This window comes from Lipophrys pholis (genome assembly GCF_963383615.2).
Source record: "Lipophrys pholis genome assembly, chromosome: 12".
In the NCBI taxonomy this organism is placed as follows: Eukaryota; Metazoa; Chordata; class Actinopteri; order Blenniiformes; family Blenniidae; genus Lipophrys; species Lipophrys pholis.
The window spans coordinates 9,686,433-9,701,583 of record NC_137641.1 but is presented as its reverse complement, the minus strand read 5'-3'; the positions used below and the strand labels follow the sequence as shown (position 1 = coordinate 9,701,583).

Genomic DNA, 15,151 nt, shown 5'->3' with positions numbered 1-15,151 from the left:
TTTATGATTAAAACGTTTGAGATGTTATGCTGTTTGGAGCTGTACTTCATGACACCATGGACCTCACTGTTCACATGACACCGCCTCACTTTTTATTCTCATGTCATGCACTTCGTAATACCACATCATGATATATGTCAGTAGTACTCAGAGATTTAGAGGAAGGAGCAGCAAGAGAGCACAGAAATCTAGTGAGATATTTATCCTCTTGAAGTACTTCTAGAGAAAGTACTTCTTCTTTTGACTGAGATGGATTTTGGGAAATGGACTTTACTTATATGAAGCTTTTCCACCGCTTGAGCCACCGCCGAAATGCTTTACACTGTTAATCACATTCACCCATTCACAGACACATTCATACACCAATGGAGGCAGCTGCAATGCAACGTGTTCAATCCATCCATTGGAAGCAGTTTGGGGTTCAATGTCTTGCTCAAGGACACCTGGACTGGGTGGAGATGGGAAATTGAACTTGCAACCTTCCAATTGAGAGACAAAGCCACTTCATGTTATGAGTATTTAATATTGTACAAAGAGTTATTTAACAGTGTTTGTGTAAGAGATCAATATCAGTGCTATTGTATTGTCATCAATATTACTTAGAGTGAAACGTGCAACTTTGTTGATTTACCAGCAGATTTTCTGTATTTATACATCCCCATTGTCACTTAGTGTATTTTTATATTTCCTTTTTAAAATCTTTTAACTGCTAAAACAACATTAATGAGTTCAGGTTTCCAAATGAAACAGTGAGCATGAAACAATCATGTCATGTCAATCAGAAACACAAAAATAGTTTTGTACAATTAGTGTGTGTGTGTGTGTGTGTGTGTGTGTGTGTGTGTGTGTGTGTGCGTGCGTGCGTGTGCGTGCGTGTGTGTGTGTGTGTGTGTGTGTGTGTGTGTGTGTGTGTGTGTGTGTGCGTGCGTGCGTGTGCGTGCGTGCGTGTGTGTGTGTGTGTGTGTGTGTGTGTGTGTGTGTGTGTGTGTGTGTGTGTGTGTGCTCAGGTGTGCTGAAATGAGGACTTTCCTGTTCCGCAGCCTGAGAGGAATTTGAATAGAACGGAGGAACCGCCTGAAGCTGATTGGCTGACGGACACATATTTCCAGCGCGCGCGCCTGTCAATCAACACAACCCCTCAGCCTGATTGGACGGCGCGCGAAAGGGCGGGCTCTCCGCCCGGGCTTTATATATTTTTTGCTCTCGGGGCATCTGCAAATGATTGCTGGCTTTCGGACGGAGGCGGATCGTCGCGTCCAATGTTTCTCCACAGAGCCGACTGGAACCGTTCTCCTGCAGCCTCACGAGCCCCGCGGAGATAACTGAGAGTCCCGGAGAGGAGGTGGACCGAGGCGGCGAGCCGGCGATGATCAGCACCATGGAGTGCGCCGTGGACGCGCAGAGCCTGATCTCCATCTCCCTGATGAAGATCCACAACTCCCGGACGCAGCGCGGAGGCATCAAGCTGCACAAGAACCTGCTGGTGTCCTACGTGCTGCGGAACGCCAGGCAGGTCTACATCAAGGAGAAGTACGCGGAGATCTACCGGATGCAGCAGTACGAGGAGGTGATGGCGGTCTGCAACGAGATCCAGGAGCTCAACCCGCTGGACGCGGACGCGGAGGAGGCGGTGGACCCGGAGCCAACGCGGGCTGCCTGCTGCGCGGAGGAGGAGAGCGCGTTCCACCGAGCCGCGGCGCACTGCCGGAGCCCCGGCTGCTCTCCGCTCCAGGACGGCGTCAAGGAGCCCCCGGAGCCGTGCTACTACCGCAGCTGCTGCATGGAGGAGCAGTTCGCCCCGACGCACTGCAACAAGACCACCGTGCTGGACTTGGACACGCATGTGGTGACCACGGTGGAGAACGGCTTCCTCCACCAGGACCAGGACTGTTGCTGCGGCTCCCCGACGGGCGCCCAGCCCGGCCCGGGAGCCCGGTCCCCGGCGAGGAAGCGGAAGGTGGAGTTCGGCTGCTGCGCGTCGGACGCGGACGAAGCTCCGGAGTTCAGCGCGGCGCGCAAACGGTTGAAGCGCGAGGACTGCTCTTACCCCCACCCGGACTACACGGACACTTCCAACATCTCCAACCTCATCTCCATCTTCGGCTCGGGGTTCTCCGGGCTGCTGAGCCGCCAGGCGGACCTGGAGCAGATCTGTAGCAAACAGGCGCTGGCCAGTCTGGGCGCGTGGACCCGGGCCATCGTGGCTTTCTGACACTTTGAACTGAGGGGTGGGGGTCAGGGGCTGATGGAGGTCCGAATCAGTTGTAACGCCTTTTTTCTCTCAAATCACCTCTGAAAACTGTTTGGGAAAGTTTCCCGTTGAATCTCTGCAGAATTAGCGGCGCATCCAGACAAGTTGTAACTTTTTGTTGTTTGTTGGGAGAAAAAGTGAAGCAGCTTGTTTTTGTACCAGAGACACTTGCAGACTGACTGCTTCACATCAGTGTCACTACACAAGAGGGAGACACATAAAACACTATAATGACACTAAAAGATGAGCGACAGCTGATCATAGAGGTTCTCAATGTATGAGGATGCCCCCCCCCCCCCAATACAGAGCAGAAAACACAGCTGACCCAATTCTTACACCAAGTCAGGGATGTGTTGAATGATTTCCTCTCCGTCACATTATAAGATATTAACACGTGTTTGGAGTGTGATGCTTGTCACAGCAGTTTTTATTGTGTTAATTCATCTGAAAGGTGGATTTTTACTCTGCAGGACAAGGCATCCCCCAGCCCCCCCAGATTCCTTTGACTCTTTGAGGTCTACAGCTTTTGCTCCTCGGCTCCGACACTCTTCAAATGTCAGCTGCTGGGAGCCTTTGTCCCCGTAGTTTTAAAACAAAAGAAAGCAGAATTATATCTCAACAACCCTTCTATCTTATAGAAACCATCTGATGCGACTCCTGCCGCTTCACCCGGGGAGATGGAGGCGTTACAACTGAACTGTCTAAATGTACTTTATTTTTGCAAGAAAAAGAGAAGATATTTATAAGAGGAGCAGTTTTCTGACAGTGGTTGACAGGTGAGGGTGGGTGGGTGGGTGGGTGGGTGGGTGGGTGGGAGGGGAGTGGGTGCCATATGTTGTGGGGTGGGATTCCACGTGGTGACCTGAGCTGGTGGGATGGATCCACTTCCGTTGCCTTAAATCCAGATTCTGCTAGCTATGGTGGTGAAAGTGACCGAATGTCTCCTTTGTTGATCTTGCACAGTGAGCAGCTTCTCCTTATGTGAACACCCCCCCCCCCCCCCCCCCCCCCCCCCAAATACTTTGAGGTGTTTGTTATTGGGGGGGTGTGATCACAATCATGGAGCCTTTCAGCCATTCATAACTCCAGCTTGGTTTTGTGACTTTCATTATGTCAAAAAAAAAAAAAAAAGAAGAAGAAGAGAACACACAGATTTTAGTCCTTTTGTTTTAAAAAGGAAAATCTCCTGATTTAGCCATAAACCCCCCCTGAATCCATGTGTTAGCTTTATGAGCACTATGTGTACCAAAATGAAGAGAGTATTCAGCCATTCTCGACATATTTTGTTGTTATTCTTGTATTTTTGTGCTTAATAAATTGTATATCACCGGGTAAAACTGTTCCAAGAAAATATTTGTTAAAATTTATAATCTTAATAAAAAAATTTAAAAACTTTAACGTGTGTTGTGTGTGTGACTGTGTGGTGCGGCACTTCCTCCTCTGAGCCCGTGTCATAGACAAATATACAAATATCATAACATTGTACATGAAGCTTTCTTCAATATTAACTCTTATTGTATCTTTTCACTTTAGTATTTGATGATAAAATATAAAAGTTGGTCAGTGGCAATAAAGGTTTGATTAAAGTAGCAAAATAAACATTCTATTTGTCAAATATGATTTTTTTCAGTTGCAAACATTATAAAAACATCTATGCATATTTGTAGTTTGTATCTTTTTTTAATTGCATTTTATTACCTGAAACGTACAAAGTAACCACAAAATCACAAGATATGATAATACTTTCATGTAAATGTTTATGTATACACACACACACACACACACACACACAGACACAGGTTTCAACAGTTATAATTGTATTTTACTGAGATGATTTGACATTTTCAGATGTATTCATTCTGGCTTTGTTGCCACGTTGGCCTCATTTAATGTCTAATACCAGATTTAACACTTGTGTTGGATGATTTATTATCTTTTATTCAAACCCTGATTGTCACTGACCACTAGAACTAAAGAGGGAAACAAGAAGCTTTGAGAAAATGAAATGTATGGTGTTGGTTACAGATGGCTCTGATAATGAAATGCTCCTTCACTGGTTAGTTTAAGAATGGATTTGATTTTATGCAGGTGGTTTGCTGTTTCTCCGTTTCCAGTCTCTTTCTTAGTTCATTGAGTCATTGTTATTTCTCTACTTTAATGTCCATCGTGTGGTCCACTGACCGGCAGGGGGCCTCCCAGATGCTCCATTCTGGTCCTCGCCCTGGTTTAATTTGAATCAGTTACAAAAAAAAAAAGAAATCACTTTACACGCTGCGATTGTTGGCCGTCCCAGATGAAAGAGAACAATCGTGGGAGACTCGTGGCGAAATCTTTGGTCGCGGCTCTAAATTGACGGTCCGACGTCGCAGAGTGAGACCAGTTCAAGGACGGCCGTCGTCATGGTGACCAAAGACAACCTTCGATAAAATTCAGACAATGTCAATTCAGTTATATGTATGGTGATGCTGGCCGCCGCTGCGACATGTTTCAAAATTAAAGCTAGTAAATGCTAACGTAAAATGCTAGTAGATGCTAAGTACCTAGGTCAAGCTAACTTTGCAGTATCGCCGTCCCGAGTCGTCTCTTTGAGCCAAAACCACGTCAAAGAGTCTCCATCCTGCTCCTTATTTGGGGATTTCTTTCCAAAACACCAAAGTGCCACTACAGCGAGGACTCTGCTCTTGTTCATGACGTTTCATTCTTGTGCATTCAGTCGACTCACGCGGTCGTAAGCGACGATCCCGTTTGCATTTCATCGTGCAGTCTGCACGCAGCAGACTTCATGTTGCGTCGTTCTGTGTGACTATAGCTGTTAATTTATAAGATTATTCTTATCGCACAGTCTGTAGGAGACTAAAGCTTAAAAAGGAGCAAGTCAAGAGTTGTGTTGTATTTGGAGAGAGCCATGTTGTTGACACGTTTCACTGTGATTTGCTCAAAAAGGGAGTCGTGCTTAATTTGAACTAATTTATCTTTTAAAACATCCACTTTTTCATGTTTTGTAAAAAGATATAGAATTAAATCAGCATGTACTTATACTTCTTTGCACTGAAATGAATGGAAAATACTCAAATAAAAATTTTTTTGTACATAATATTATCATTTTCTTTGTACATTGTTATTTTCCTGTTTGAGCCGGTGCTGATCATATCGTGCTCCTGGTCTGATCTTAGCCTGACACTTCATATGTCAGATCATCACTAAGTTTTATATATTCACCCCCCCCCCCCCCCCCCCCCCCCCCCCTCTTCACCCCAATGGTTCTCCCATGATACATTGCTCCTACCACATGTGACAGCGGCACTTTTTCAGCTCGGCCTGGAAAAACTTCTGGCCCTGTTATCTCTGCTCTGTGCCACTTGGTGGTGTTCTTTAAAATCAATGAATGAGGATATCGGTGGGGGTGTGTACGCAGAGGGAACCACCTCAGACTGACCCTCCCTCCACCGCCCCAGACCGACACCCCCACCTCCTGCGTCTCCTCCTCCTCCTCCTCCTCTTTCTCTCAACTCGTCCTGGCTGGCTCGTTGTTCTGCGTGCAGCCTTTCATCAGACTGAGGTATCGCTCCACCACAACACATCACATCCTTCGCTGGCTGCTGCCGGCTGCGTCTGCTCCTCCTTCATCCAGCTTTCACCACCCACAGTAATCTGCGGCAGGTTGGCCGAGACCGACGTGATGAGGCCGTGTGGACGATGCATTGTGTAATTATATGGAAATTGGATGCATCAGGATTTGATAAGAGAGACGACTGCGCCGGCACAGCAAAGAGCCACTGATTGGAAATGAAAGAACAACTGCAAAACAACACACACACACACACACACACACTCACACACACACACACACACACACACACACACACACACACACACACACACACACACACACACACACACACACACACACACACACACACACACACACACACACACACACACACACACACACACACTAAATGTCCAAAACTATCTTTGTGTTTCTGATTGCGATGGACCCAAGTTAAAGAATGACTGCAGAGAAAATATGTCAACAAACAAACAAACAAACAAACAAACAAAATCACTGAACAAATAAACACTGTTCTTTAGTAAACTAAAGAAGTTTGCCTTAATAAACAAGTCAGCAGCTTTTAACTCATCTGACTTATTTCACCTGATTCAAACAAAAGGACAACACCAGGTAGTGGGGTGACGTGAGGGCTGTGTGTGTGTGTGTGTGTGTGTGTGTGTGTGTGTGTGTGTGTGTGTGTGTGTGTGTGTGTAGGAGGGGTGTCAAAATGAGGAGGGCAAGTGGAGGGGAAAACAACAGAGGGCGGGGGTTGGTGGGGGGGATGTGCGGAGGAGGGGGAGGGAAGGCTGTTTTGTCGGGAGAGAGGGGGGGTTTGATGTGTTTGGAGGCCTGCAGGAGGGGGAGGAGGGGGAGGGGGCCATGTGACAAACAGAAGGGAGAGGTGGGTGTCGGGGGTGGGGGACTGTTGGGAATAGGTGTACTGGGTGGGGGGAGGCAGGCGGTGGCAGCAGTGACCGTTCAGGTCAGTCATGTTGAGCAGAGGTCTACGGAAGGGCGGGGGGAGGACGGGGGAAGGGTTCCTGGATCTGAGGGATCTGATGCTAACCAGGATCAGACTCCATCTCTCCATCTTTATGCTCTTTTATCCTCTCCAGGATCCTGGCTGTGGGGGGTGGAGGACTGTGACTGACAGATCACTGGTCCGTCAAAGGTCAAACACACAAGGACAATCCTACATGTCTGTTTACATGAGAAGAGTCTGCTGAAACTCTTTTGTTTCTTTGTTGTTTCTCATGCAGACGCTATTGTTTTCGATCACTGTACAAAGGACAATGGAACGAGCTGCAGTTTGCATGCCAGGCCACTAGCTGGGGCTCTGGTTTTGCAATGCAATTACACATGTGCACACAAAAAAATATCTTTAAAATTTTATGTATCAATATGTCTAATGTGGACCGTTGTGTTTAGTTTAAAAATAACAGTAGGAACAACAATAACATCTGTCAAACAATACATCAAAAAGATGGAAAATAAAACCCACATAAGTCGCCTTCACACTTCCATGCACAAACAGAACTGCAGCGTTGATAATCCTGGTCTGGAACCTTCTGTGAATTTGTTCCTCAGCTCCGTCCATGTCAGTCCACAATTAGCTTTGGAAGTTTTACTGGAGCAGCAATTTGTTTTCATACAGACACTCGTTGGCCCTAGATGGTATGTACTGATATATATTTGGATGTATAAGTTACTTCTTCATATAACTCACATAACCAGCCAAACTACTGAAAAAGATGTGACTTATAGTCTGAGAAACACAGTAAAAGGCTGTATAATTTTTCCAAGCCAGTATGAAGCAACTACTGTATTTTTCAGACAATAAATTACATCTGTAAAAAACAAATAAGAAAACGTATAAATATTTTTTTTTTTAAATCTAAATTGCATTTATTCTCCATGTTTGTCTGTAAGTGTTGATCATCTTGGTCAATCAGACGCTGATCCAGAACAGTACAGGGAGCTTCTACTCCAGAATATATGGTATTTGTTATAGATCAGGAGGCTCCAGCTCTGAACTGCTGCTGTCACTTTCACTACTACTTGATTATTCCGTTCTCATAACAAGCTTTGCATCACAGTGTCACTGCTTGGATTTCATGATATTGTTCCAAAAATATGGCCGTGTTTATCGAAGAGAATAAAAACAAGTAACAACACTTTCAACAAAGATTATTGTCAGGGGGATTTTCCAGCTCTGAGATTGCCGAAGAACTAGAAAAATAACTTATCATAGGTTTCATTTAAAAAATGCTGGTAACAGCAAATGTTTGGCTGCTCTGTGGTGTTTCATCGTCTAGTAACCAGAAACCAGAGACAACCCGCACACAGCGAACCTCTTCCTTCTTGAAAATCAAAAATAGTAAATTATTTGTAATAATATCATTTGTATGAGAATGATTATAGATGAAAATGAGTATTATTCCACTGGTGATGTTCCAAGTACTGATGTACTGAGGCCACGCTTACCCGATGTTTTCAAGTACAGATGGAAAACGTTTGTTGCGTTTTGGGTCCATTTATACAACAACAATCCTCAGAACCACTGAAAATGCAACTGTTCACAAACACTCCGTCTCTGTGTGGATGGAGGAAAATGCAACTTTTCTGAGACACTGCTATTGCGCACCATGGTTGTAGTAACTTGTAGTTCTGCACATGCTCAATAGATGGACAATGAGAGCACTGTTTTCCTCCAGAGTGTCACGACTCCCTGTCCATGTCCTCCTGGGACTTGGTAGTTTTATAGTTGACAGTCACTGTAACAGCAATCCAACTTCCTCGCCAGTTCATACGAGTGTCCGTGTTCTCCCGTTGCTGATGTTTGTAGTGTTTTGTTGTTTGCGTACACGTGTGGCCTGACTTCATTACAAAAACAAACAACATCGCCAACGTGAGGCCAAGCATGCCAACTACATCTTTTCAAAACGTTGCCGCGTAGACGCAAAACCGTTCCAAAACAAAAAAGTAGAAACGATGCGTTGTCACTTGTACCGTAGTCCTTTACCATGATAAGCTGTGGTTAGGTAAACTCATAAATCCTGATAATAAACCTCATAATTCCTGCAGTTAGCATGTTAACATACAGACAGGATTTCATTCAAATCAAACATGATACACTCAGGAATGAAGGACTAGATGTTTTACACAAGTTCCGTTCAAAAGCAAAATCCATCAGCATTCATTTCTGTGAGTTTTCAGACTTCAGGTTTCACCAAATTCTGAAGGAATGTACTCACCTTTCTGTTCTTTTAACCTACGTGTTCAAGCTCCGGATGATAAAAGTCACTCCAGTTTAAATTCACCAATCGTGTTTATTAACGGACATAAAAAAAATAAGAAACTTTTTTTTTCCCCCAAAAGAATAACTGGATTAACTAGTGCTGGATTTAATAAGAAGTGCGTCACACAATTAGTCTCAATATTAAATTAAAATCAGACCCAAACAAAGTGACTCTCATTAGCATATTGAAGAATAAAGAAAAACTCCCTTATTTAAATGAAACCGCAGCAGACCTCTTGTGTTGCACATTTTCATACATTAGATTGGAACATAATGAACCACACCTCCTGTGCATAATTAATGCCAAGGTGCTGATGCATGTTAATTAAAAAGACAAACGGTGCCCATATTTGGACCAATGACAGCAACAGGCCACGTCTTCATTAGAATATTACATCCTGTAACAGAGCAAGCAGCAGCATGAAAACTAGGCTAGGCCTTCATTAGCATAACGGGGAGGAACCTCAATGAAGATCCTGTATTAGAGCAGCAAGTAGGTCAAAATCCCATATTCAAATGAGACCACGCCCACCTGGACAAGGGGGGGGGGGGGGGGGGGGTCCTCCTTACCCATGAAAGGAATTTATCATTAAAATAATAAAGTGAATATTATGATTATGACCAAACCAGAAAATCAGTGTCTTCAGTTTTCAAGCAAAACTGTTTATTTCTTTCTGCGTCTCCAACCCAACGACACACTGACGCCAATCTACTGCAGATGTGTGACTATTCAACCTCCTCAGGAATGATCAACCTGTGCATCCAGCCATCAGCCATAACATTATAATCACTGACAGTGATCAACACAGTCTCTTTTCATCCTGTCAGATGGCAGGATGGATCAGAATTTCATTGTATAACTGAAAAAGGTGAAAAAAAGGATTTAACGTGGACAAGAATCAAAATATGATGGCTGTGCCAAAGCCTCTCCAGAGCTGCAGTGGTGAGTAGTAATCAAGACTGTCCCGGGCAGAAGAAGGCGAGGCAACAGCCGAGGGCCCTGAGTTGAACTTGTGGGGGGGGGGGGGCTTCAGACATTTGGTTCATATCAGTGAAATCAACAACACAACTTGTAAGGCCTTCAAACTGCAACGACATGTCGGGACTCTCCCTTGTGGGGCCCCTCGTGGCAGCTGCTTTAAAGCAGGATGGAAAAAGCAGCACACCAACACACTCCAAGAAAAAAAAACAACAGGACCATGAAAATTGAGGAAAGTCTCACATTGAAAAGAAGTTTGTCACTTTGTGCCAGTTTTCCCCGACCACGTCTCCACCTGAACAAATGAGAGGTGTGGTCAGTGAAAACCGGGGCCCCAAGGTGCTTCTTGCTAGTGATAAAGAGAAAAAGCATCTAAAACACAACAAATCCAAAGACTAGCTATTTATCAAAAGCTTCGTCTCAACGCAGTCGGTACCGTAGGGAACGGGACGGTACAAAACGGAACGGGTTTTCATGTGTTTCCACTTACAGGAGTTGTGCTTAGTACCGACAGTACCGTTCACAACCGTTAACATTTTTCATAACTTTTCCACTGAGGAGAATTACCATCGACACGGTTCCATAAGGGGGAGCGACAACGAGGCCGTCTGCTGATTGGTGGTGATGATCGTCACTCTGGACAAGCCTGCAATATTTAAATAGCTCATCACTGGTCTAAACTCCCCCATTGTTGTTTCTGTAAGCTGCTTTGCTCACACTGGTTGTTTTGGTAACTGGGTTTTATTGAAGTGGCAATGCGCTACAATAAACACCCTGGTGTTCTGACGAGGTGCGGATGAACAGGAGAGGAGGAGATTCATTGAGATTTGGACGCTGCTGTTCAGAATGAGAACGTTTTCCGGGCTGTGTCACAGAGAACGCAGAAGGAGCTGCGGCCACAACAAATGTGTCCCACGCTGGTCCTGCATTTACCATCGCCTAATGATGTGACATACCTACATTGTTACAGCCGTTCACAACCCCGTCTACATTTTAACTGTACTCTCTGTGGTGGAACCAGGCAACAACCGTTGGGTTTGGGTAGGCTTTGCCTTACCGTACCGTGCCGCGTCGTACTGCGCAGTGGAAACAAGGCAAGCGATCCTCAAAATCCCTGTTTCAACAGAAGAGTGAAGGAAGGAACGGCTTCAAACTGAAGCTGGAACAGTGTGGAGAGCTGCTTTCAGTCTGTAAGAACCAACACACACTGAACCGACCAGGACCAACCAGAGGAGGACAAGAAACGTCAGAGGCTCTGTCCACACCACAGCATCCACGAGGTGCAGCGTTTGAGGAGCTTAAAAACAATTCTTTTTTTTCTTCTTTTTTTTTTTAATGGGTTCCAGAGTAGACGGGCAAGACGCACATTAGCTGAAAATGATGAGGTCATCACCCCACCTCTCGACCAGATAACCCCGCGACCCTCTCCAACAACAACAATAGTGGACTACATGCAGAAGCTGCTGATGCTCGTCAGCTTGAAAAGGCCAGATGTCGGATTGGTCAACTTCTCAGTTTTTGCATGATCCGTGTTTTGTTCTCCATTATTGGTGTATTTCTGTGGCAGAGTTACAGCGCCACCTACGTGCCTGGCATATGTACTAAATTGTTTGAGTAGTTTTCATGGTGTCGTGTGGACGCAGATGTTTCCCTCGTGGACAGGAATCTTTTTAAGAACGACGAGGAGAACAAAAAGGCTGTTTTGGCTGGTGAGGAAAAGATCTCAGTGGACAGAAAACTGGATGTCGTTTTCTATATGGAAACACATTCGCAGACACAGTCTCATAAGAGAAGACTATCTCATGTCTGCCGATGTTGAAAAAGCTCCACGGTGACCGTTTGGAGGAAGTAGTTTTTCATGGCTGCAGGAGCTCCATGTTAGGTCTGCAGCTGCATCCCATTTCAGAGAGCGAGCGCCTCGGTGAAAGAGCACATTTCAGGCTCAGACATGTCAGAGCTGGTCCACGCAGCTGTCCCATTCCAAACATTCCTCCTAATGAGCACGAGAACACCAGCTCCCTTTTTCTTTACATCCCTCGCTTCTGTCAGACTTCTACTGCAGCTTTCCGAACCGGCATGAGTTTTCGACGTCGATCGATGCTCTTCTACATGCCACGTTACAACCATCAAATATTCATGACGCAGCTGGAAAAAGGAAGTTAACCTTTAATGAAAAGACTCGAAGTTAGAAAATCTGAAGTCCAATCAGTGGGACTGAGAGCCACGGTTAAGATGGAACACTTTAACGTTTCCATTCATGAGTCAGTCGTACAGAAAACACTCGACAGGCTCCATGGAGGAAGAAACCTTGGCTGCGGGAAATAAAAATTCACCACACACAAACAGGACAACAGGGTGAGTATGGTGGAGGCAGCATCATGATGCTGGGCTGCATGGACGGGTTGCTATGATCGAGCAGAGGATGAACTGTGCGAGTGTTTCATGCAGGATGGTGCCAGAGTGTTCATTCATACAAACAAAGCTTTCCAAGTGACTCAGTCAAAGCTTTCCAGAAATCAGGAGTAGGTTGATAACACTCCAATCAGGGTCAACTTGAACTTTTCAAAAAAAGTCTGCACAGTTCTGGCATCGTGCACTGGAGGTAACACCGTGTTCATAAGAGAGATCAGAGAGAGTTTCTTTTCCCCAAAATTGTTGTATTTCACACCACACATCATTCTAAATGGTTTCATGTGTCGACATTACAGTTTTTGTTTACGTTAAAATGTTCAACCTGTTCAGTTTTTTTCAAAACTGTATCGATGTACTGAACCGAACCGAAGGTTTAGGCCCTGTCCCCACCAGCCAAAACGAGCTCCTTTCTCCCCGCTGTTCTTAAAGTTTCCCAGCCACATCAAGGTGCAGGGAACATCTGCTTCCACACGACACCATAAGAACTACTCATATAGATGTAGTACATATGCCAGGCTTTTAGGTGGCGCTGTAACTCTGCCACAGAAATACACCAAAAATGGAGAAGAAGACACAGATCATTGGATTGTTCACCCACTGTCAGGGAATGTGAACTCGGGCTTGACCGTTTAGTTTAGTTTAGTTTCACCCTGATGATGATGTGTGGTTGCAATAGTACCGTATTTTCTGTACTATTGAGCGCACCTGAATATAAGCTGCACCCACCAAATTAAAAAAGAAAAGAAAGAAAAAAAAAGGTCAGAGTTCCGTGATGCACCTGAATGTATGTAAAGGGAAGGAAGCTCGTTAACTCATAAAAATCCATGAATTCGCTGCGTCACTGTTTAAGCCGCAGGGTTCAAAACATGTGAAAAATGTAGCAGCTTATAGTCCAGAAATTTCGGTAATCCTAAAGGTAATCAGAAATGGTGTTGTTGCGTGCACAGGGCCATAAAGCAGTCTAAGAATTTGAATGAAAGGTTTATTTGAATATTATCACCTGGTAGAAGTGATCCAGCCACCTAAAGATCAAACTGGGTTTCATGTGGCCCAGGAGATAAAAGGACTTAACGGTTCAGTTTTCCCTTTCTGTGACACACCTGAATCTGAGAGAAAAGAAAGGTGTGTTACACAAAGAGAGGCCAGGACCACGGTTAGAAGCACACAGCAGATTACCTCAAAATCTCCACTTTAAATCAGAATAAACAGTGTTTCGTCATCCGTTTTAAGACACTTTGGCTAAAAACTCTTGAGACAGCAGCAGAGTCGAGGTTCTTCAGACAGTTTTCAACCTTCCGACTGTGTTGAATGAAGCGTTCAGATGTTCGAATGAGGAACAGTCGTCTCTGCACACAGAGCCGGTGCTTCAAGAGTTAAAGAGTCAGCCCGGGGTAGAGGAGTTTTTTCTCGGCCTGCGGTATTGCGTTGACTCATGTGCAGAGCGCTCAGCTCTTTAATGGCCGCGGCCTGCTAGAGGAGCAGCGGCGTCTGAAATGAGAGACAGCTGTTGTTCTGGTTGAGCAACATTTGCAGCGAGTCCCTGAGTCGCCCTCGCTGCGCGGCGCGGCGCTCCGACTCCGACATCCTGTAAGGCAGGGGGAATTCCAGCACTCCTCATGAGCAGCCAGTCACAAAAGAAAAAGGGCTGTTGCTCTCGGTACGATTCCCTCCAAACGGAGTTCCCCCGCTCTGCTAACCGCACACATCCACCAAACTCTGCCTCCACACCAGGGACAGCTGAGAACATGCAATATTCAACACTTTCCCCTCTCAGTGCTCGTACGATGGCCACGGTGGGTTCATCTGGGGGTCACAGCCAAGACAGTAGAGACACAGTAGAGACACAGCCAAGACAGTAGAGACACAGTAGAAATACAGTAGAAACACAGACAAGACAGTAGAGACACGGTAGAAACACAGTCAAGACAGGAGAGACACATTAGAAATACAGCCAAGACAGTAGAGACACATTAGAAATACAGTAGAAACACAGCCAAGACAGTAGAGACACAGTAGAAATACAGCCAAGACAGTAGAGACACACAGTCAAACAACAGAAAATGTGGCATTGAAAAAAAAAAAAACGATTGAAGGATCTACGTGGTCCCAGAGTGACTGTATGGTCGGTGATTGTCTGAAACGCTCAGTAAAATATATAAAGATCTGGAGATTAAGATACTTCATTACTTGCTTTTACGTATTTCCTTCATTTCATTTAAAGTTTAGTGTAATTCTTTTATTACTATATTTCTTTGAAAAGTTTTTCTTTAATTTCTTTGTAAAGCACCGTGAGTTGCCCTGTTTGAATGGTGCTCGAGAAATACATTTGCCTTGCCCTGCCTTGCCTTGACCTTTTATTGTGAAAATTAGCAGATTTGGTGACTTTCTTCCTGTTTGTTTCAGACTAAATGAGATAAACGGCCATCACTGAATACATGAATGAAAAGCTGAGCCAAACACTGAGATTAATCAAAGATTTGGTATCATATCAGATTGCATGGCATCATATCGAATCAGTACTCGAAGGTTTATGTGATGCTGGATTTCTCAGACCACTCAGACACATGTTGAAGTGATAACTTTCCCCTGGCTTCTCCCCGCATCTATCAATATCTCTCAGTTCAGGATCTTATGATTAATATACAATTATATCTTATA

The 15,151-nt window shown here is 44.9% G+C and overlaps 1 protein-coding gene across 1 annotated transcript; it reads left to right on the top strand.

Annotated features, from left to right (window-relative positions):
* The first annotated feature begins 1,240 nt into the window (after positions 1–1,240).
* On the top strand, positions 1,241–3,021 carry ier5l (immediate early response 5-like). Its single transcript, XM_080477438.1, has one exon. The coding sequence runs from the start codon at positions 1,367–1,369 to the stop codon at positions 2,210–2,212; it is 846 nt and encodes a 281-aa protein (XP_080333564.1). The 5' UTR covers positions 1,241–1,366; the 3' UTR covers positions 2,213–3,021.
* The last annotated feature ends 12,130 nt before the right edge of the window (positions 3,022–15,151 follow it).

Excerpts from the sequence above, each read along its gene's own strand:
- ier5l (XM_080477438.1), top strand. The coding sequence starts at position 1,367 with ATGATCAGCACCATGGAGTGCGCCGTGGACGCGCAGAGCCTGATCTCC.